Raw genomic sequence first — 23,522 nt, 5'->3', positions numbered from 1 at the left:
CGATACACCTGCAGTAATTTGCAAGAGTCAAGATCAACATTCCTTTACTGTCATGGTCTTTACAGTGCCAGCAATCTGGACCGGACCTGGGCTCTAATTCTGTGCTGTCTGTAAGGAGCTTGTACATTTTCCCGGTGGGTTTCCTCTGGGGCTCCAGTTTTCCTCCACCCTTCAAAATGTTCCGGGGTGTAGGATATTGGGGTGTCAATTGGGCGTCCTGGACTCATAGGGCTGAATTGGCCTGTTACAGTGCTGTATGATTAAAATTTAAATAAAATTAATTGCCTTTTGTCTGTGGTGACATATCAAATCTCCTCAAACTCCTCATGAAATTTAGCCACTGGGGTCTTTTATTCATAATTGCATTGACATGGTGGTTCTGGAATTGGTCTTCTGACCTTCCTTGCTGTAGCTGTGCTCAGTCCTGAGCAATGACGAAAAGCATGCCAAATTACTTTTATCACTGTCCTGGCTGCATGTGTCACCACAGTATCTTCTTCTTTGGCTTGGCTTCGCGGACGAAGATTTATGGAGGGGATAAATGTCCACGTCAGCTGCAGGCTCGTTTGTGGGTGACAAGTCCAATGCGGGACAGGCAGACATGGTTGCAGGGGAAAATTGGTGGGTTGGGGTTGGGTGTTGGGATTTTCCTCCTTTGTCTTTTGTCAGTGAGGTGAGCTCTGCGGTCTTCTTCAAAGGAGGTTGCTGCCCGCCGAACTGTGAGGCGCCAAGATGTACGGTTTGAGGCGATATCAGCCCACTGGCGGTGGTCAATGTGGCAGGCACCAAGAGAATTCTTTAGGCAGTCCTTGTACCTCTTCTTTGGTGCACCTCTGTTATGGTGGCCAGTGGAGAGCTCGCCATATAACACGATCTTGGGAAGGCGATGGTCCTCCATTCTGGAGACGTGACCCACCCAGCACAGCTGGATCTTCAGCAGCGTGGACTCGATGCTGTCGGCCTCTGCCATCTCGAGTACTTCGATGTTAGGGATGAAGTCGCTCCAATGAATGTTGAGGATGGAGCGGAGACAACGCTGGTGGAAGCGTTCTAGGAGCCGTAGGTGATGCCGGTAGAGGACCCATGATTCGGAGCCGAACAGGAGTGTGGGTATGACAGCGGCTCTGTATACGCTTATCTGTGTGAGGTTTTTCAGTTGGTTGTTTTTCCAGACTCTTTTGTGTAGTCTTCAAAAGGCGCTATTTGCCTTGGCGAGTCTGTTGTCTATCTCGTTGTCGATTCTTGCATCTGATGAAATGGTGCAGCCGAGATAGGTAAACTGGTTGACCATTTTGAGTTTTGTGTGCCCGATGGAGATGTGGGGGGGCTGGTAGTCATGGTGGGGAGCTGGCTGATGGAGGACCTCAGTTTTCTTCAGGCTGACTTCCAAGCCAAACATTTTGGCAGTTTCCGTAAAACAGGACGTCAAGCGCTGAAGAGCTGGTTCTGAATGGGCAACTAAAGCGGCATCGTCTGCAAAGAGTAGTTCACGGACAAGTTTCTCTTGTGTCTTGGTGTGAGCATGCAGGCACCTCAGATTGAAGAGACTGCCATCCGTGCGGTACCGGATGTAAACAGTGCCTTCATTGTTGAGGTCTTTCATGGCTTGGTTCAGCATCATGCTGAAGAAGATTGAAAAGAGGGTTGGTGCGAGAACGCAGCCTTGCTTCACGCCATTGTTAATGGAGAAGGGTTCAGAGAGCTCATTGCTGTATCTGACCCGACCTTGTTGGTTTTCGTGCAGTTGGATAACCATGTTGAGGAACTTTGGGGGGCATTCGATGCGCTCTAGTATTTGCCAAAGCCCTTTCCTGCTCACGGTGTCGAAGGCTTTGGTGAGGTCAACAAAGGTGATGTAGAGTCCTTTGTTTTGTTCGGGTATAATTCTTTACCAACCCTCCAGTTTGCAATTGCAGCTATCTTTGGTGCCTGAGTATCAGAGGTGAGGGAAGCCTTATGAGAGGGTGGCATTCATATGGACAAACCTTTCCACTCCAGGAGTTCTGATCAAACAGTGAATCCCAGCAGGACACATTGGTGATGTTGAGTTTGAGGTGTCATTTAAGAGAGAGAACATGAATCATTTCTGAAAATTAATTAGCTTAGACACAGATCTAATTACAAAGAAGTGATTGCTGGTGTGAAATGTAACTAAACCATTCAGTGATCTTATTCAATGCTCTACTTTCTAAAAAGTCCGAGGAGATTTTGTAAGTCATCAAATATTCTTATCAAACGTCTAGTTGTGGAAAGTACACTGACTGGATGCATCGTGGCCTGATTTCAGGAATAGGAATTCAGAAGGCCGCGGAAAATGGCAAACCTGGCCACATAAGGATAGAACGTAAAACACAACAGCACAGGCCTTTCTGCCCTCATTGTTGTGATGCAGAATGAGAATTGGGTCAGGTGGTACTAGAACAGCAATCTTGCTCTCAACATTAACAAGAGCAGGGAACTCGTCGTGGACTTTAGGAAAAGGAGGCCAATAGACCACACTCCTGTCTGCATTAATGGGATGGAAGTGGAGAGGGTGAATACCTGCAGGACATCGTCGAGAGTCAGCATGCGAAGGCAACCATGAAGAAGGCACACCAACACCTCTATTTTCTAAGAAATCTGAGGAGATTTGGCATGTCATTGAATCCTGCCCAGGTTATGGGGAGGATTCAGTGCAACTTAATTGCATATTTTCATCAGAACCAAAAAAAAACTTAGCCAACAAATAGCTCAGGAGGGCGGGCCATTGAATTATTTATTGACACCGGTTAATCTGCATTCCCTTCACCTACAATCCCACACTAATTGGTGGAATTGTAGGCAAAGAGGTACAATATAGGTGCCACAAGATTTGCACCTTCACTCTATCCGCATCAGTAACAGGGATCTTCCAGTAGCTAACCACTTCAATTCCGCACCCTACTCCCATGCTCACGTGTGCCCAAGGCCTTGTACTGACCTACCAAGACCACCCATAAATTAAAGGAGCAACACAATTTTCCATCTAGGCACTCTCCAACTGGATGGCATTAACATCAACTTCTCTGGTTTCTGCCAGCCGACTACCTGTTCTCCCTCCCTTCTCTTTTCCTTTGTCTTCTTCCCTCTGGTTCTCCACGCCCTTCCCTCTCCATTCACAGAGCCATCTGCCCCCCTCCCCCTGCTTGCTGGTGGGCCCTCCCTCTGTTATCCACCTATTACCTCCTGTCTTTGGGGCTGTGCTCCTTCCCCCCCCCCCTCCCCCCAGTTTGTTTGGGCGCCTGCTTACATTTTGACCATCCCTTGATGAAAGGCTTAAGCCCTATACTTCAGTTATATATCTTTATTACATAAAGTACTCTGTTTGATCAGCTGTGTTTCTCCAGCAATGTGTTTTTACTTCAACCAAGGTGTCTCCAGACTTTTGTGTTTTACTTGGGCCTGTTACCTTGCTGTATATTTAAATTTAAATAACATATAATAGGGTTACACAGTAGCGCAGCATGTAGCTCCAATGATCCGGATTCAATCCTGATCTCTGGTGAGACTTTTTCCAAAGTCAAATATGGCAACATCCCTTTGGATTATCAACATATTGTTCCAAATACCCTTCCTGGGTGCACAACCGTAGATCCTGAGAAGCCAATTGAGCTCAGATGGGGCATTGCATTTGTATGTTTGCACATGATGCTGGTCAAAATCCTGGTGCAGGGTTGAGGGAGCATTGCTCTGCCAGGGAGGGCAGTGCTGAAGGAGCATTGTGTTTTGGGAGAGGCAGGCAGAGGGAGCGTCGTGCTGTCAGAAGGGAATTGCGCTTTTGGAAGGGGAGCGCCGTGCTGTCAGATTTGCAGCGCCGAGGGATTTAAAATGTTGCTCTCATTCTGGATTGCTCCCTGTGCGGGGAAATGTGTATTTTGTTTCGAGCCTCACACCTCGGCTCCAATGCCACGAGCCCTGATTGATGTGTGTTCTCACCGGAGGAAGACGCTCCATTGATCGACGTCGGCTCCCTCTGCCAAAATTGTGGGCATCTGGGGACATCTGCTGGCTACCTGGGTCTCAGTCTCTCTGAGACAACCCATGCTCTCGCTCTGTGGCTGCTAAAAGGGGAGGCTTTATGGGGGGGGGAGGGAAACCCGCTGAAGAAATCATTCCTATTGACATAAACAAGAAAATTTGCAGATGCTGGGGTCCACTTCAGTGGTTCTCAACCTTTTTTCCCCACTCACATACCACTTTAAGTAACCCCTTACTCACCACAGAACACTTATGACGTAGGTGAGTAAGGGATTACTTAAGGTGGTATGTGAGTGGGGAAAAAAGACTGAGAACCATTGGTCTAGTTAGAACTTCTTCAGGGTAGACATCCCTGGAAGGGACTTCGCAGTGGAGCAGTTCAGTGGGAGTAAACGAAAATCCACAGATACTGAGATGTGGGATTCTGAACCACTTTTCAAAATCCAGACTGGCAGCCATCTATCCTGAAATAAAGGACAAATACAATAAGTGTAATGGCACCCCCCCCCCCCCCATGCCACCGAAGTCATGTGTTTTATCGGTGCCCCAAATACAAGGGTTTTGGACTGGAATCTTGAGCACACTATCCAAAATATTTAAAGCCAATTTGCACTCCTGTCCATTGACTGCAATATTTGGAATCTTTGAGGACTCCCTAAATTCCCTGCAGAAAGATGTGATTGCATTTATATCCCTATTAGCCAAGCGTTACAATGGAAATCTGCTCGGGTCCTTCTATTTCACAATGGATTAAGGATATCAGTTTCTTTATTAAACTGGAGAAAATTAAATACACCAACAATAGTACAAATTAAATTACCACAAAATACCAAGACAGATAAATATTCAAAATTGCAGTTAATGCAAAAACTGTGGTTTCAATCATGGCACATAGATCTCCTGATGGTCCCAGAGTAGCTTAAGTTAAGGTAGTATGGAATAGTTTGGGGTTGATTATGTCATTCGAAACCACCTTGCCTTGCCTGACAGAATATTGGCTGTATTGGACCTTGAGCCATTGGATCTCCAGGAGAAATGGCAGCTTGGCCAAAACCTTTGGAAAATGGAGAGAGCCTCTCAATGAGGCCAGAAGACCAGAAACATTTTTTGTGTCAGGTGAAGATAACAAAGAACTGTTTCCATTGGCTGGTCTAAAGATGGGAATGCATTCCAATGGTAAGGGTTTGGCCATTTCAATTTGAAAAAAGGTGCAGTTTCTTCACAGGGTTATGCATGTCTGAATTCTTTGGTTCAGTGGATGCCACTGAATGTAGGTCTTGGGCATTGTGGGGATAAAAAAGGAATGTAACTTTGATTCAGATGAACTGCTTTGATTTTAATGAATGGCAGAAGAGGCTCAAGTATTTAACCTCATTGAGATTGCTCCATCAAGTGGAGGCAACTGCCCTCTCTAAAGAATTACTGCTGGGTGCAACCATCCAATTCTCTCCAAACCTTTGGACTTGGCAATGTCTGTGAGTCAGATCCAAAGGCAAAGTTTCAAAATTTGTAGTTTGGATCATTTTGTCCTTGACCTTCCCTTTGGGTTTCTATGTTGTTTTGAGGAAGTGGTGAGGCTGGATTTTTTTAAAAAAACATTAGGATTTGTTATTTCCAAGGTAGATTGAAGAAGAGCAGGTTCTGTAAAACCCTTGGTGTCTGACTCCTGTAGGATTGGTTGGGAGGTGCTGGATAAGTGGCTCTTCCGGTTGCTTGCGTCTTACTCTTGCAATAACTAATACTCCTGCATTAATAATAAAGTTTAAAAGATGAAAGACAAAAATACTATACTGTATTTACACTGAACAAACTTCACTTGCATAAATATTTCACCTTAAAGCATTTTACTTTATTTTCAGTCGTATTTAAAAAAAAACATTTAACCATCGCTGCATCTGCAGGTTCCTCCCCCTCAAAAGAACCACGCAAAAGACGGACAATAGCATTGAAGATAATTAACCCTCCCAAGTTTACTGATAAAACCTCTGACGGGGGCAACTGTTACTAAGCAGAGTTAAGGAGACACTTTAAAAGAGTCACCCCAACGGTGAACAGAATCGAACAGCTCTTCATCCTGGGCAATGTCATTGCTGTTTCACACAACTTTATTCAAACAGCTGCGACAAGCAAAGCACGACCAAAGCACTCCATGAGCTGAATATTTGCTCCCATCTTCACCTTATTTTAGAGAACATTTACAATTTTAAACATGTATTTTTACCATATATTTTATTCTTTTTATTTTAATACTTAAAATTTACTTTCCTTAATTTTTTTTGCTGATTTCTTGAGACTACCATTTTCTTGAATTCCAGATACCAGGGGTTGTACTGTAAAACCCAACAACATGGGGACACAGGAGTAAGAATAAGACATTCAACCCTACCTGTTCTACGGATAATCTATGATCTCATTCACTCGCCCACCACACCCCCCTAATGTCTTTTGTTAATAAAACCATATATCCACTGCATATGTAAAGTTAACAACAGATTCTTGGCATCAATTAGTGAGTTTTAATTTCTACTCTCCTCTGTTCTCGCAATGTTTTGTAATTTTACTCTTGAAAAGACTGCCCCTGCCAGTTCACTCTGGATTGTGAAATAAGTTTACACTTTGGCACTAGTTATAAAACCCAGGGTTTGTACATTTGTTACAAGGGAAATGAACTTTGTAATCTTTCTGAGTGAGGCTTTTCATGATGTCAGTACTCAGATGGATTGTGAGCCAGAACATGGGGTTAAGGTGCTTGCTTTCTGCACTGAATTCAGGAAGATCCCAAGACTGTGCTTTGACCTGATTTAACTCAGCCTGATCAGAAGGCATAGGTTTAAGATGAGAGAGGGAAGAGGTTAAGAGGGGATTTGAGTAGAAGATTTTTCATGCAGAGTGTGGTTGATATCTGAAGTTTGTGTGGAGGTGGAGGACTGAGATACAATCGCACCATTAACATACTTGAATAGCTAAAGCATAGATGACTATGGATTGGATGAGTACAAATGGATGGTGGGGGAATGGCCCATTTTACTATGCTTGACAACTCCATAACTGCATGAGAAGAGTTGATAGCTCTTGGGTTAAGGCAAGAAACTTAAGATTTCTTGTCCAGTTCATAGTTCAGTGACCTTGAATTAAAATGAGTTAGGGTTTTCTCACCCATCTGTAAAATTTTTCTTCAGCCCTTAAACTCTCTGAAATTCCTGATTTCCTTCTCCCTACCATTGCAGCCATGGTTTCATACCTCTGAAATTCCCTCCCTGACCTCAAAGTCACTCCACCGGAATTATTAACAACTTTCAATTAAATCTACTTTCAGGTTTGGCAAGTTTCTTTGCTGCTGTAACTGGATTCTTGAATAACTCTCTCTCATTGATAAAAATAGAAGCCCCATGCACTGTTTACTTGTACTTTTATCAATATCCATCACCTCCTCCAAACAAATACCCTGCACTTTTTTATTCAACTACCCGCTGAACTTAAGTTTGGGTTGATTTGCCTGGATAGCATTCAAAACAAAGCTTTTCACTGTATCTTGGAACAATTCAGTCAAGTACTCCTTAAAATCCTCTTTTACCATCTATCAGAATAAATGTCATGCTTTTGTTCAGCACTCTGGGATATTTTAATGTGATAGAAATGCTAAGTTAATACAAAGTGTTACTGTTTGGTGTTGATTGATATCCTTGGCCTTCAGTGTTTGGACCAGCCCAGTTAAATAGCTGGTGGGACTCCTAGCATGGATAACAATCTGCTGAAGGAAAACATTGTGTCAAGCAGCATCAGAACTTTTAAGATGTGATTAATGCTCACAATAGAATCAGAATCAGAATTTATTGTCATGAACATGTCATGAGATTCCTTGTTTTGCAGCAGTATATTTATGTAAACCAGCTTACAAAATAAATAAAAATAGTGCACGAAAAAGTCAAAGTAAGGCATTACTTTATAATTTTTAAAAAGTATTTTATTATTATCATTATTATAAATTTGGAGAGGAGAAAACTTGAATCTGGGAAGTGTGGGGATTCCACAACTAAGTAGTGGTTTTTGTGCCCTTGCAGAGATTGCTATTCCGGCATAGGACCACGGGGGGCGCAGCGGAGCCACAATGAACATCCAACGTGTCCTCTTCCTCACCGGAAAGCCTTGGGCTCTTTGGCGCTGCGATGTCATCACGCGTGATGCGGCACGCCGTGCCCCGCAGGAAGCGGGGCGGACGGAGTCCAGGGCCGGGAATAGGATGTCCCGCCGGAGTGCAAGACAAGAGGGACGGGGGAGGCCTGGGCCGCCTGTGCTGCCCATCCAACAGTACAGGGAGCAGCTGGTTCAGGCGGTCAGGGAGCACCCGTTCCTCATCGTGAGTGGAGAGACGGGCAGCGGGAAGACTACGCAGTTCCCGCAGTATTTGCAGCGTGCAGGTGAGGCCGGCCCATCCAGCACCTCCTCCACACACGCTGCTCGACCTGCTCAGCTCCTCCAGCAGTTGGTTCTCACCCCAGCTTCCAGCATGTCCAAGTCGGCAGAGCTCCCAGCATAGCAACCGGCTTCTGCATCTGCTGGAATTCACACCATGAATAATGCTCAAACAAAAAAAATGTGGAGGAAACCCGCATCAGAAATTTTAATACGTGAATAATGCTACATTAGGTGAGGCATCGGAGAGGAGAAAACCATCTGGGAAAGGTGTTAGCGATTCCCCCCACTGAAAAGTTTTTGTGTCGCCATGGAGTACCTCCACTAGATTAAACAGGGTATGGATGTGATGTAGAATTGGGCAGAAAAATAAGTGGCAGATGGAGTTTACTCTGGATAAGTGTGAGGTGATGCATTTTGGAAAGATTAACTAGAAGGCTGAGTACAGGGTTAAGATTTCAGATTTATGTCAAGAGTACATGCATGACATCACATTCTTTTTCCAGCGGTTGAGAAAGAATGACGACTTATTGGTATGCAAAAAAATACTGTACACAATGTACAGAAATATAAACAGTAAACAAACTGCAATGCAGAAAGATTAAAAATCAATAAAAGTGCAAAAGTAAGAGTCCTTAAATGAGCCTCCAAACCCTGATTGAGTTTGTTGTTCGAAGTCTGATGGTGGAGAGGTAGCAGCTGCCCCTGAACCTGGTGGTGCGAGTCTTGTGGCATCGATACCTCTTTCCTGATGACAGCAGTGAGAACAGAGTGTGTGCTGGGTGGTGTGGGTCCTTGATGATTGCTGTTGCTCTCTGACGGCAGTGTTCCTTGTAAATGTTCTTGATGGTAGGGAGGAGTTTGCCTGTGATAACTTGGCCTGTGTCCACTAGCTTTTGGAGGGCTTTATGCTCAGGGGTATTGGTGTCCCCATAGAAGATCATGTTATGTGGACACCAATGGTCAGATACTTAATAGTGTGGAGGAGCAGAGGTTCAGGGTTCCTTTATTGTCATGTAATAAAAAAGTGCAATATTACAAGGAATTTGCTTTAGTCTCCGTAAAGCAGAAAGATTCACCATTGGCAGAAACTGCCTTAGCGCCTCTTACAATCAAAGAAAGAGAAGCAAAAGAGAGTCAGTCCCCTCAGACACCAAGTGTCTGTGGATTCACCTCCAGCGCTGCCTGGAAGAAACCCATGCAGATATGGGGAGAATGTTCCAACTCTTTTCAGATAGCGTGGGATTTGAACCCCAGACCCGATCACTGATGCTGTAACAGTGTTGCAGTAACTGCTATGCTAAACGTTCCGCCATTAAGTTGAATTAATTGGTAAACACCTGAGGTTCACACTGTAGAGGGAAACAGAACGGCAGAACAATCTCAAGCTTTCTCAAAGCCTGTCTGAAAAATCCAAACACACCACATCCCCCTTATCCATTCCACCTCTTAATCCTTAAAATACTGTTGGTTTATTCAGCATGACTTCCATCCCAGAACCGTTGAGGTCAGAAATGTTTCTGTGCAGAGGGATTTGTGCTCTAGTCACTGAAAGAAAATACTATACACAGCTGCAGCAAAACCATTGAGAAGGGAATCAAGAAACGCAAAAGCTGCATTTGCCGGAATCTTGGGTGAACAAAGAGAAGCTGGAGAGTTTCAGTGAGTCATGCAGCATCTGTGGGGAGAAATGGTTGTTCAACGATTCAGGTTGGGATCCTTAGTCAAAACTAAAGTTGGAAAGGCGATGTCATGGGGAAAAAGTTCCAGTTTATTATTGTTGTACAATTGTGAAGTGCAGTGAGACGAAATGACATTCTTTGGTCATCAGGGTAAAACGTGCAAACACATACATAGTCATAGCACACAAGCAATTTATATGCAGTACATAGTATATATAAATATTGTTAAATGATAGTAGATTCTTGGATGGTTAGAGTGAGCAGATCCTTTGGTCGTTCAGCGTTCTCACAGCCCGAAGGAAGAAGCTGTTCCTCAGCCTGGTGGTTCTGACTCTGATACTCCTGTATCTCTTCCCCAACGGGTGTAGCTGGAAGATGCTGTACGTGGGTTGGAAGGGGTCCTCAATGATTTTGCGCGTCCACTTGAAACAACGATCATATCTGCAGGGGAAGGGGAGAGACCCCAGTGATAGAGTGGGGAAAATGCAGGGGAGGAGCTGAGAGATGATAAAGTATTGGACAGAAGGTGTGAGAGAGACAGATAGTGGGAGAGATATTGAGAGGGGGGGAAGGTTAAAGAGTAGATAGAGGTGAGAAGGGAAATGGAAGTTGGCATCATTGCAAGAGATTTTGAGTATAGGAGCAAGGATTTCTTAACTATAAGCCCTTGGTGAGACCATGTCAGGGAGGCTGCATGCAATTTTGGACATCTTAGCCAAGAAAGGATGTATTTGACAGAGGAGTGGAATGAAGGTTTACGAGACTGATTCCTCGCATAGTCGGGCTTATAGGCCTGTGTTTGCTCAAGGGGAGAAAGGAATGAAATGGAGTCTTATTGTTTATTCAATGAGGTCTGATGAGGCTCGACAGGCTGGATACAGGGGGGATGTTTCTCTTGGCATGAGTACAGAATGAAGGGGTCACTGTCTCAGGGCATTGATAGAGATCAGAAGTGGCATAGTGAACCTGTGGATCTCTGTACAACAGTGGGCCCTGAAGGCCAGAATGTTGAAGAATAAAGATTTGCGTAGTAGACAAAAGACATAACTGTTTTATGGGGAGATTGGGAATATTTTACTGTGTAAAAGGATCAGCCATGATCCTATTGAATGGCAGAGCAGTATTGAAAGGCTCTTGTATTTGTTATGATACTGACGAATGAAATGTTGTGTTTCAACTGTTTGACATCTTATCTGAAGGTTGCGCCTCAGATTATACAGAGTTACTTCACTGCTACACTGGGAAAGTCATCTTGCATTTGCTTTGGAGTGGACCTTAAATTCACAACCGGAGGTAAAACATGAAAGTCTGTGGATGCCGTGGTTGAAGTAAAAACAATGCTGGAGAAACTCAGCAGGTCAAACAGGGTCCTTTATGTCGCAAAAATAAAAATGCATAACCAATGTTTTGGGCTTGAACCCTTCAAGGTATGAGAAAATGTAGGCAGGTGGCTGAACAAAATGGTGAGGAGAGAGGCAGAGGCAGGAGCACAGTCCCACAGGCAGGACGTAATAGGTAGATAAGGGAGGGAGGGTACACCAGCAAAGAAGGAGAGGGGGGGGGTGTGGCTCTGTGAATGGAGAGGGAAGGAGGTGGATTCACAGTCCTTTGACGTGGAGGGAGGGTGTGTTACACTGTTGACTGAGATGGACTGGCGTTCAACTGTGGCCTCAGCAGTCCTGTCCGTCCTGCTGACAGGTAACTACTGCTTTTGAAAGGTGGGGGGCGTTCAGTGAATGGGTTCAGTGTTTTGCAGACTGGGATGAAGGAAAGTGTGGCTGTTGATCCTTCTGGCTTCAATTTTCATTTTCCCTTTCAGGACTGGGACGGCACGGGGTGATTGGGGTCACGCAGCCCCGGCGAGTGGCAGCCATTTCTGTGGCCCTGAGAGTGGCCGAGGAGATGGGCTGTAACCTGGGGAGAACAGTGGGTTACCAGGTGCGCTTCGACGACTGCACCTCAGAGGTGAGAGGTCACCATAGAGTCAAGGTGTCATTGGTTCAATGGTGGATGTTTGCATTGGAGTTCATGGACTCGAATTGGCTTAAACTGGATCTTAATAGGTCTGGAAAGCCAGTTGATTATAGTGGACAATGAAGATTTTGCTTCCTAAACACTTTTGGGTGTATTTTATGGATTTTGGGCTGCTGATCACAAAAGTCACCTTAAAATTTTCCTTTCACGTACTGTTTTTTTAGATACAGTTAAATCCCCATTATCCAGCACCTTTGGGGGTTGCGGATGCCAGAAGTGCGAATTTTCCAGTTGCCTGAGACACTCTTACAATGCCTCACTTATATACCTGCATTAAGAAAAGACAGATGAAAAATCAAAAGACAGTGCAAAATGTAAAGTAATTTGAAAAAAGTTGGTATTGTAGTCCTCAATTATATGTAAAGTTCACTTTAATCATGTAATTCCCGTAACACAACATTTAAATTCAAACCCTGGTCGCTGGCGCTGTAAAGTGTTGTGCTAGCCTCTACACTAACCATGTTGCCATTATAATCAACCCCTCCTCCCCCAAGTTTATAGATTAAGTCTCACTAATATACTTAATAATATACTAATAAAGTTAAAGACTCTTACCAGGCAGGCAGAGGGAGTGACTTTGGGTGAGCCAGCCCAGTGGCGAGCGGCATCAGCTGGCTCTTCATTCTGGGGTGGCGGGGAGCCATTTTATTCAAACACAACTTTATTGAAACTTTATTCAAACAGCTGTTGCGGGTAGGGCATGACCCACTGGCTGAATGTTTGCTCCCAACAGGTTGTGCGTTACTTCGGAGAACATTTACTTTTACAATTTTAAACTTTTATTTAAAACTTTGATTTATTCTTATTTAATTTCAAAAAAATATTTTTTTAATTTCCTAAATATTTTGCCAGTTGTTTGAGTTTCCGGTTGATTCTGGATAATGGTGATTTTACTATTTTTGTGATTTCCTGCCATATTTTGAGTCTAGTAGTATATTGTCCACAAAGCAAGCTGTTTTGGTCGCTCTAAGCATGGCTGGGCATGCACTCAGTGCAGGTGCTAAGCAAATGTTGTCTTAGGCCTTGGCATATTTAGTCATGATAGATGCAGACAGGCTATAAAAGCAGCTCACATATACAGATGCTGTGCATTACATTGATTATAGATTGGATGCATTTTGATGCACGTGTCCTTCAGGCAATAGCACAGTGAGTGTACTTAACAATAGCATTTGTTGTCTTCCGAAAGATTCAATGCAGCAGAAATGTCTCATCAATGTCGCAACTGCTGTGATACATTCTGTTACATTTGTGGCGAGTGTACACTTAAGGCTCAAAGATGCAGCACCACTGCACTTATTAAGAAACCTTATGAGCTCTACTTCAGTTGTAAAATTGATGACCAAAACAAACCCTGGGCTCCGCACATTTATTGTGCAACATGTGCCGTCAACCTGAGAACTTGGCTTAGAGGCACTCTAAACGTACTAAATTCAAGAAAAGTTAATTTAATGCTTCTCCAACTTCTTATGTGACATCATCTGTGTTCATCTTGAAATTGTCCATCATAATCCCCATTTTTTTTCAGGAAGCAAATCTTCTGGAAAAAAATTTGCTGTCCAGTGTTATTTATAGCACTTGTTTTGTGTCTGTGTCTTGATGTGCGGCTCAGTGTTTATGTGTGTTATTCTGCCTGCACCTGACTCCCCCTCTGACTGTGGATCAGCCATTTAATATTCAAATATTATAACTTCAAGTTCAAAGGGTGGGGGGAAGGTTTTTCCTTCTCCCTGTTTTTTTGTGAATATTTTATTTTAATTTTTCCAAACTTCATGTAGAACGTTATTACATACATCATATAAATTTTAAAATTACAGACTCTCATGATTGCCCCAATCTCACCTCCCGCCTCTCAACTGCTAACATTTTTTAAAAATTCTCCAAAAAAGAAATTCATGCCTTCATTAATTAGCCCACATCTTGATCTTCAGGAATTCAACGCTATTAACCCAACTATATTATTTAAACCTTTTCGGGGAAGTTAATTATATCCTTAAGCCAGTATGATTCAAAAAAGTTGCCATACTTAACAAACTCTTCATATTTCTTTCTAAGATTATAAATGATCTTTTCTAGGAGGGCACCATTTTACATTTCCACATTCCAGTCCTTCAATGGGATCGACAGATTTGATTTTTAAATCCTGGAGACTCTTGGACATTATTTAACTGTCAACCCAAACTAAGAGGTGAAATTGATTCCTAAAGTTCTTTATAAAATCAGAAATCCTTGCCAAATTAGACAAGCATGTGAAGGAGAAATAAGTAGAAGGATATCTCAATGGAGTGGGAGGAGGTTTGTTTGAAATATTCATCATTTCGGTTAAATGGACTCTCTCTCTGTGCCATATATTTAATATAGGTACTGTTTCTCTTCACTCAGGTCACTGCAATAAAGTACATGACCGATGGCTGCTTACTGCGGGAGATTCTTCACGACCCAGGTCTCAATCAATACAGTGTCATCATTCTGGATGAGGCCCACGAGAGGAGTCTCAGCACTGTTAAGTAACAGCTCAACCTTCCTATGAATCCTGTCCGGGATGCTTAGTGCCATTTCTCCACTCGACTCTCCATCTGGGGAAGAAATTCCATAGGGACGTGTGAGATCCATCCCTCACAGTTGTGTGAGAATGGCCTCCAGAACAGCAGAGCTACTGTCGCCCCTCCACCTTGAGTTTCCCTCCAGTTCACACATCAACCCCCCCCAACCATCTCTGGCAGGAGATGTGAGAGCTACAGGATGTAAAAATTCACGAAGATGGGCTCACTTTCACTTTCCTGACGCACTGGGAGTGGCAATAGATGGTGGCTGCCTTGCCACTGATGCCCATATTCCAAGCAGTAATCCTTTAAAGACCAACTGTCCCATGAAAGCCCAGGCAGATGTTGAGGAGAGACGTAACCTCAACACAATTCAGTCACACCCATTTCCCGACTCTGGACTTTCCTGTGGGTGAGTGTCACCGATGATCAACAGCAAGAATCCTAGCTGGTTCCTGTCTCCTTCCTCCCTGTCTTGGAGACACCAAATGTCTGGTGGATTTCAGCTGATGGCCCAGTTGACCAGCCAACAATGCCCTTAATATTGATTTGGGAACTTTAGAATCAAACAGTGCAGCACAGCAGAAAGGGATTTGGTTCATCATGTGTTTACTGGCTCCTCTGGGATAGCTTTCATATTCGAACCATTCTCCTGGCCTGTTTTAAGCCCTCTGATATTTAGAACATAGAAGATTACAATGTAGGAAAGGGCCTTTAACCCACAATTCACTTCTGAACAAGATGGTCAAATTATACAAAAACTGTTGCTTGTGTATTTTGTGTGTGTGTATAAATATATATAATGCACAAGCAAGTTCATCGGTTCATCGTGGAAAATAAATAGGTAAAAAATATGGAAGTATAAGATTGGTGTGCCTCGCTGTTAGTTCACCAATCACACAACAAGCAATCTCAGGCAACCATAAAGTTCACATCCGGCATATACCAATCCCCTTAGATGATGATACCAGGGTTATTTACTTCCCTGTGTATTCATATGTCTATCTAAAAGCCTCTTAAAAAATGCGTCTATTACATCTGCTTCCACCACTACTCCTGCTGCTCTCTGTATCTAAAAAAAACACTTGCCCTGCACATCTTTAAATCCTGCCTTTCCCTGTCTTAAAGGTAAGGCCTCTACCCTGGGATAGATTCTGACTGTCAACTGCATTAATGCCTCTCATAATTTTATAAACTTCCGTTGTCAGCTCTTAGCCTCCAATGTTCCAGGGAAAATAACCCTGCTTTCATCTCCTACCTGGAGGAAGGACTCAGGCCTGAAATGTAAGTTATGTGACTTGCCGAGTTTCTCCAACATTTTCATATAAATTACAATCACAGTGACTACAGATTTTCCTGTTTGACTCTAACTCTGTTCAAACTCTTCTTGTGCGCACACCCTCTAATCCGGGTAGCATCCTGGTAAATCTTTTCTGTACCCTTTCCAAATCCTCCAGGTCCTTTCTGCAATGGAATAACCAGAATTTCACACTACAGTGAAAGTCTGAAAATCCGGATGCCAGAAATCTGGATCACCTGAGAATCCCGACCTCCAAAGCTCTCTGCGCTGTGTGCATTGTGTATGTGCATTGCCTGCCTGCATGCTTTGCGTGCTTCGCTTAATCCCTGAGCAGCCCGAAATTTGGGACTTTTACTGTATATTTTAAGTGCAGCTGAACCAAAGTTTTATATCATTAAAGCTGTATTTATCTAAAGCTACAGGCAGTAAGTTTCAAATTTCAACAGCTTGTTTTTTTAAATGATCTCTCCTCTTTATTCCAAGTCTCAGAATAAGTCAGTGGTAAAATGCCTCAAATTACCTTCTGACACCCTGTCTGGATTTGCCCATCAATAATGACGGCTCTGAAATCTGTGTCCTTTCATTTGACTCTCCAACCTTACAAATCTCACCCTGAGAACAACTTTACCTGCATAATTCTTCCTGGTTTCCCCCCCGGCTACAGCTTTTCTGCATCTTTACCAATGAACTCAATGGAAGTGAACATCAGACAGGTTGTCTTAATCCAAGGTTGCAGTGTGCGTCGGAGTCTTCAGAGTTTATCCCACTAATGAAGCCCTTTGTCCCCCGCAGGACATTCTCTTCGGCTTGCTCAAATCCTTGTCAGCACAGGGCAAGACGCCACCTGTACGCAGGATTCCCCTCAAGGTTGTTGTGATGTCCGCCACGCTGGATACAGAGAAACTCTCTGTATTCCTCCACAGTTGCCCTGTCTACTACATTTCAGGCAGGACATATCCTGTCAAGGAACTATTCTGCAACCTGATTGGCCCGAAGGATAAACATGGCATGGGACTTGTTAAAGAGGTAATGGTTGAATACCCTCTGAACCATCAACGAAGGCACAACTTTATTAAACTGCAGGTTCCCAATTGGAGTTGGGCTGCTGTATGAGAGAAGAATGTGTGAGTGGGTAGCACCCTTGTGTCTGTCAGTTTCAAGTCTTGAGTAGTTTTCCAGCGTAGAACCAAACGAAAGATGCATTCTTTAAGATTCTTTTTTTGCCATGTTATAGAACAGAAAATGTAATATTACATTAAATTTCCTTTTGTCTAGTGTTATGCAGGACAAAGAGTTGCCTTTAGTATTGAGTATAGTAAGAGAAAGAGAAGCCAAAGACAGTCTTTGCAGAGGCACTGAATGTCTGTGGATTCACTATAAGCCACTCAAACCCCTGCTCCATTGGTTGGCAAGCTGAGCTCCAGGTCCAAATCAGGAAGTCTTCAGCGCCTGAGGCCCTTCGGGAGCCTTTCTTGGTTCTCAGCACCCTCTTGAAACCTGGTTCCCAGCAGCCAATCTCCAGCAGCCCGCAGCCTGCATGGGTCCTTTCACTGGAAGTCACCAGGAACCTGCAGGCTGTGTAGGTCCTTCAGGGGCTGAGCTCCTCGCTGGTCCACTGGTCGTGCTGTAGGGTCCTCCCCCAGACTTCTCAACGGACTGAGGGTGCAGGTCAATTGGGTGTAAATTGGGCGGCACGAACTCGTGGGTTGAAATGGTCTGTTACCATACTAAATTAAATTTTTAAAAAATTTAAATACCCTCAGGAGTAGAAAAACTCTGGAAAAGGCCAGTCCTGTTTATTCTTAATGTTTCTCCTCCGTGAAAACTCATGTCAGTAAGCGATTGGCCTCACCTCTTGTCCCTGTTGCATGAAGTGATCACAGATAATTCTGTGAAGTACAGCAAGGCACGAGAACAGCCTTTCCAAATGACACTGGGCTGCTCACGTTGGTAATGTGGTCTTATTGCTCTTCCTAGGTTGTAAATGTCACTCTGGACATACACATGAACGAGTCAGAGGGAGATATCCTGGTGTTTTTGACAGGTAGGGCTGGTGGTGCAGATGAACCTTTCAGAACCTTCCTACACCTTGTGGGTGAGAAGGCCCGAGGAGTTGTTGCCCATTTTTATGTCATTTTCTGTTCACTGGCCATGTGTGCATTTTAGCTGGCCCTAATCTTGGCAAGTTCCTGTTAACTTGTTCCAGTAGCTGACGGACCCCTTGATTCTGGGACTGAAAATTGTGTGTTCAAGAGAGTTCTCGAGAGTTGAGCTTGTATTCTGTGCTGGACTTTTAATTCAAAAGCTGTGTGAGTGTTGCATTGGAATGACACAGAGACAGGCCTTGGATAGGAAACATTTGGAGGGATATGGGTCAAATGCAGGCAAAAGGCTCAAGTAGACAACTGGGTAGGCATGGAAGAGTTGGGCTGCAGGGGAGCATTACTCTATGAATCTGGGAATAAAAAGTGAAGAGAAAAAATATTGGCTTTTTGTAGCTGATTTTTCCTTTTGGTGAATCTATCAATTATAGGGGCATAAGATAGAGGAGCAGAGGTAGGCCATTCAACCCATCAAATCCACTACGCTATTCATTCATGAGCTGCTCCATTTGCCCACTCAGCCCCACTCCCTGCCCTTCTCCCCATAATCTTTGATACCCTGACTATTCAGATACCTATTAATCCATGACTTAAAAATGTAGGCAGAACCGGGTTATGAACGTCCGACTTACGGACGACTCCTACTTACTGTTCCCCCAATTTGTGGATAATGTTTCCTCATGAATGCCCCTTCCGGTATGCAAGGCATCGATGGAACAAGAGTAAATGTTAACGTTTAATCATGATCTTTTTTCCTTTTTTGCATATAAACATTTGACTAACTGATGTTAAAAATGCTAAATAAGAACTGTATGTATCTGTTCCGACTTACCTATAAATTTGACTTAAAGGCAGACTTAGGAACAGAACTCATTCATAACCTGTACCCAATGACCTGGCCTCCATAGCTGCCCGTGGTAGCAAATTCCAGAGGTTCACCACTCTCTGGCTGCAGAAATTTCTTAAATGGGTGCCCTTCAATCCTGAAGTTGTGCCCTCTTGTCCTGGACTCCCCAACCACGAGAAACAACTTTGTAACATCTACTCTGTCCAGGCCCTTCAACCTTTGAAATGTTTCTATGAGATCCCCCCCCCCTCATTCTTCTGAATTCCAAGGAATGCAGGCCAAGGGCCGTCAAACATTTCTCTTATGTTAATCACTTCATTCCAGGAATCAGCGGCATGGTTGGCGTAGCGGTTAGTGCAATGCCTTTACAGCGCCAGCAATTGGGATTGGGGTTCAAGTCCCACACCGTCTGTAAGGAGTTTGTACGTTCTCCCTGTGTCTGCGTAGGCCTCTGGGGGCTCTGATTTCCTCCCACTGTTAAAAGCATACTGGGGGTGTAGTTTACTGGGGTGTACGTTGGGCAGCATGGACTTGTGGACTGAAATGGTCTGTCATTGTGCTATATGTCTAAAAATGAAAATAAAATAAAATTCAGGAATCAAAAATTAAAAACCATTCCCAGAAGATCGAAAGAGAAGAGGAATGTTTTCAGTCAGGTGTGGGGAGTTGGAATTTTCAACCTGGAAACATGATGAGGGAAGAGAAACTTGCAGGATAATGGAACATGCAGTCTGAGGTTAGCCTTGTCTGTAAGTCTTGATTCAATATGCTTGGAATGAACCTGACCTGGTGTTTTATTTATACAGGCCAGTCTGAGATTGAGCACGCATGTGACTTGCTTTTCCAGAAAGGTGAATCAATCGATTACCAATACGATGTGAGAGATCGATCGGTTGAAGGGCTGCTCATCCTGCCTCTCTATGGCTCTATGTCAACAGGTAATACCAGTTGCAAAAGTGCACAATCCTCCATCCCTGCCAATGGGACATATTGGATGGAGCTTTGCTCTGAACCTGACCCTTTTTATTAGCTACTGAAACATTGATAAGATGGCACGCGATGAGATGAGAGTTTGTTATCTACGTCAGTATACTAGATAATTGCACCAAAATCCTTACTTGCAGAGGCCAAACAGGTGTCTAAGGGAGACCATCTGCAATAATATATATTAAATTACCACAATAATCCAAGACATAAAATAGATATAAATATACAACAAAATCTCTGGTATCTGGCACCTCTGGGGATTGGTAGATGCATTTTACGGTTGCTTGAGATCATGTGTTGCATGATTGACAAACAATTGGTGTGCCAATTTTAAACTTCCACATTGCTTGAGGCTGGCGGTTGCTTGAATTCTGGATAGTGGGTTTTTCTGCCGAAGGATAGATAAATATTTGACAGTTACAGTTAGTGCAAGAAAAAAGTGACATTTCAATGGGGCAAACACATCTATTGGTGGTTCTGGAGTTGCTGATGCCGAGGGAAGTATGGGGAGGTTCAAGAGTCATAGAGCTGTTGGGGAAAACAATGTACTTGAACCTGGAGGTGCCAGATTTCAGAATTTTATACTTTGATGCTTCAAAGGAAACGTAAAATTCCCCATGCACAGTTCAGATAAGCAGATGTTAAGATAACAAACCTCCAATTGCAAGAGCACCTCTTAATTAACATATAATTTCAGTCCTTATTTCTGCTTGTTACACTTCCTTTGCCTGTCCATGGTCTCATGCAATGCCAGACTGAGACCACCCATAAATTGGAGGAACAACACCTTATCTTCCGACTGGGCACCCTCTAACTGGAAGGTATTAACATTGACTTCTCTGGCTTTCGTTAACTCCCACCCCCCCGCCTTCCCCCATCTCCTTTCCCTATCTGTATCCTTTCGCAGAAATATGATAAATTCTTACCTCATCCCTTATCATATCAATTAACACCTTTTGTTGGTCCAGAATCCTCCCCCATTGTTTGAATTCTGAGACTTTCTGAGATTTCCTGCTTCTGGCCCATTTTGCTTATTTTTTGAAGAAGGGCTCAGGCCCAAAACGTTGGCAGTATATCTTTGTCTCCTATAGTCATCGAAAAGACCAGCTGAGTTCCTCCAGCATTTTGGTGTGTTTTTACTCCAGTCACAGCATCTGCAGACTTTCGTGTTTCACGCAGTCCTTAGAGTGTTTTTTTCTCTCCCTTCAGATCAACAAAGAAAGGTTTTCCTTCCTGCGCCATCTCACATCAGGAAATGCATTGTTGCTACTAACATCGCTGCTACCTCTTTGACTATTGACGGAATAAGGTAAAAAAAAACCCAAGACTTGGTGCCAAATCTTAATCACGTCTGTCATCTCAGGCTCTCTCCCAAAGATGCCAATTTGATGCATCTATGCACCATCTGCTTGTTTTTTTCCTTATAGTACAGGTACTTCAAGTTACAATGGGAAACAGAGTACGTGCAGACTGAGCACAATAGGAAAATAGCTGCCACAACTCATCATATCATCTGCACATTTCCACGCAAACAAATGTCCCAGACGATAAGGAATAAGAACATGAGCCTAAGGCGGCTTCAGAGAGCCACCTACCTGTGCCGAGTGGCAACTTTACAACTGAACCTCTTCAGAAAATGTTTGAATGTTGATTGTAAGTCTGCCATGTCAGGGTGTTGGATTTATTAATCGATCCTGGTGGATTCCTTCAGCAGCTATGTGCACAGAGTCCACGCACTGACCATCTCTCCGCGTAATCTGAAGATTATCCCCAGTATTCTGACCAACAGTTACCCTTCAATCAACATCATTCAAAGCAAATATTTGATCCTTATCTGTTTCTTAATCATGGAAACAACTCCTTGGCAAAGTGCCTGTTTTTTTCTTTCCCAACAGTGGGCAGGCTTTGAAAGTCCTTCATTGGTGGGGGGCACACTTTTAAATGCAGAAAGTACTGAAGCAAGGTGGAAAGTTCAAAAAGCGGTTAGCACAACACAGCACCCCCTGTGTCTGTGTGGGTTTCCTCAATTTGCTCTGGTTTCCTTCCATCCTTCAAAATGAAATGTGAACGTAGTTTAATTGGAGTATTTGGACAGCTTAGGCTTGTGGGCCTGAAAGACCTGTTATTAACTGTTCTGTTTGTTTAAATTTTATTAAAAATGAACATACGTGACATCACATACAGCCCTGAGATTCTTTTTCCTGCAGGCAAGGCAGAATTTCTCCTCATCGGTAACTGTAAAATGTACTCAAGAAAAGTGATATGTATACAAAAGAGAGAAATGTAAAGAAAGAAATATGAACAATCTACAATGCATAAAAAAATTCAGTAAGAACCTTTAAACAAGTCTCTGATTGAGTTGGTTGTTGAGGAGTCTGATGGTGGAGGGGGAGCAGCTGTTCCTAAGCCTTGGGGCACCTAAACCTCTTTCCTGATGGCAGCAGCAAGAACAAGACATGTCCTAGGTGGTGTGGATCCTTGATGATTGCTGCTGCTCTCTGATGGCAGCGTTCCCTGTACATTTTCTTGATGGCGGGAAGAGTTAAACCCCCAGACTTACAACTCCAAATGCAGTACAGGAATCAGGGAACAAGGCACTTTTTAAATCCTCACTCGTGCAAAATCTTGATAGAATTGGGTATCTGTTTATCATCAGGTGACGTTTTTTATGACTGGTTGCATATATTTAAACCATTTAAAATTTTTAAAAAATTTTTTACACTATGAACCATATAAATCAAAATACACACAAACATTTTCCTCTTGAATATACACAGTGGCACTTTCTCCCCTTTTTTTCCCCCTACCTTCCCTCCCTCCTTCCCACCCCCTCCAAACCCATTAAACATTCAACATATACAATACAATAAAACCATTAAACAATGTCATCACACAATGAAAATAAACTAGAAAATTGTGTCATCTACTTTTACACACTGGATCAGGTCATTTTGTCTTCTCATTTTATCATTTTAGGGGGTAGAGGTCCGCGGTAGGCCCTCTCTGTTGTGTTCCATGTACAGTTCCCAAATTTGTTCAAATAATGTGACTTTATTTTTTAAATTATATGTTATTTTTTCCAATGGAATACATTTATTCATTTCTATGTACCATTGCTGTATTCTCAGGCTCTCTTCTGATTTCCAAGTTGACATTATACATCTTTTTGCTGCAGCTAAGGCTATGATAATAAATCTTTTTTTGCGCTTCATCCAGTTTGAGGCCTAATTCTTTACTTCTTATATTACTTAGAAGAAAGATCTCTGGATTTTTTGGTATGTTGCTTTTTGTGATTTTATTAATGTATTGAACCATATTGATGACTGCTTATGTCTCTCACCACAGGTATGTTGTTGATTGTGGCTTTGTGAAGCAGCTGAATCACAATCCCCTTGTTGGACTTGACACACTGGAGGTTGTTCCCATTTCAAAGTAAGTTTTGTTTTAAATTCTGGGTTCAAAATAAACGGCACGTTTAGCGTAGCGGTTAGGACCACACGGTTACAGCGCAGGCGACCGGGACTGGGATTCAAATCCAGCACTGTCCTTCCCATGTCTGCATAGGTTTCCTCTGGGTGCTCCAGTTTCCTTCCACCATTCAAAGACCTACCAGGGTTT

The 23,522-nt window shown here is 43.3% G+C and overlaps 1 protein-coding gene across 3 annotated transcripts in view; it reads left to right on the top strand.

Moving 5' to 3' along the window:
• dhx40 (DEAH (Asp-Glu-Ala-His) box polypeptide 40) overlaps positions 1-23,522 on the top strand; it is a 45,323-nt gene that overhangs the window by 882 nt on the left and 20,919 nt on the right. For 2 of the 3 annotated variants that reach the window (XM_069911929.1, XM_069911926.1), the window contains exons 2-9: positions 8,058-8,414; positions 11,911-12,056; positions 14,508-14,627; positions 16,761-16,994; positions 17,946-18,012; positions 19,724-19,855; positions 21,114-21,213; positions 23,250-23,336. In XM_069911929.1, coding sequence (XP_069768030.1) covers positions 8,105-8,414; positions 11,911-12,056; positions 14,508-14,627; positions 16,761-16,994; positions 17,946-18,012; positions 19,724-19,855; positions 21,114-21,213; positions 23,250-23,336 — 1,196 coding nt within the window. In that variant the 5' untranslated portion in view covers positions 8,058-8,104. The remainder of the gene's footprint in view (positions 1-8,057; positions 8,415-11,910; positions 12,057-14,507; positions 14,628-16,760; positions 16,995-17,945; positions 18,013-19,723; positions 19,856-21,113; positions 21,214-23,249; positions 23,337-23,522) is intronic. The other variant, XM_069911927.1, reaches the window with a different exon arrangement.

The sequence above is a fragment of the Narcine bancroftii genome, chromosome 14 (assembly GCF_036971445.1).
Source record: "Narcine bancroftii isolate sNarBan1 chromosome 14, sNarBan1.hap1, whole genome shotgun sequence".
NCBI lineage: Eukaryota > Metazoa > Chordata > Chondrichthyes > Torpediniformes > Narcinidae > Narcine > Narcine bancroftii.
The sequence above is the reverse complement of the archived record's forward strand: the minus strand, read 5'-3'. Positions and strand labels throughout refer to the sequence as shown.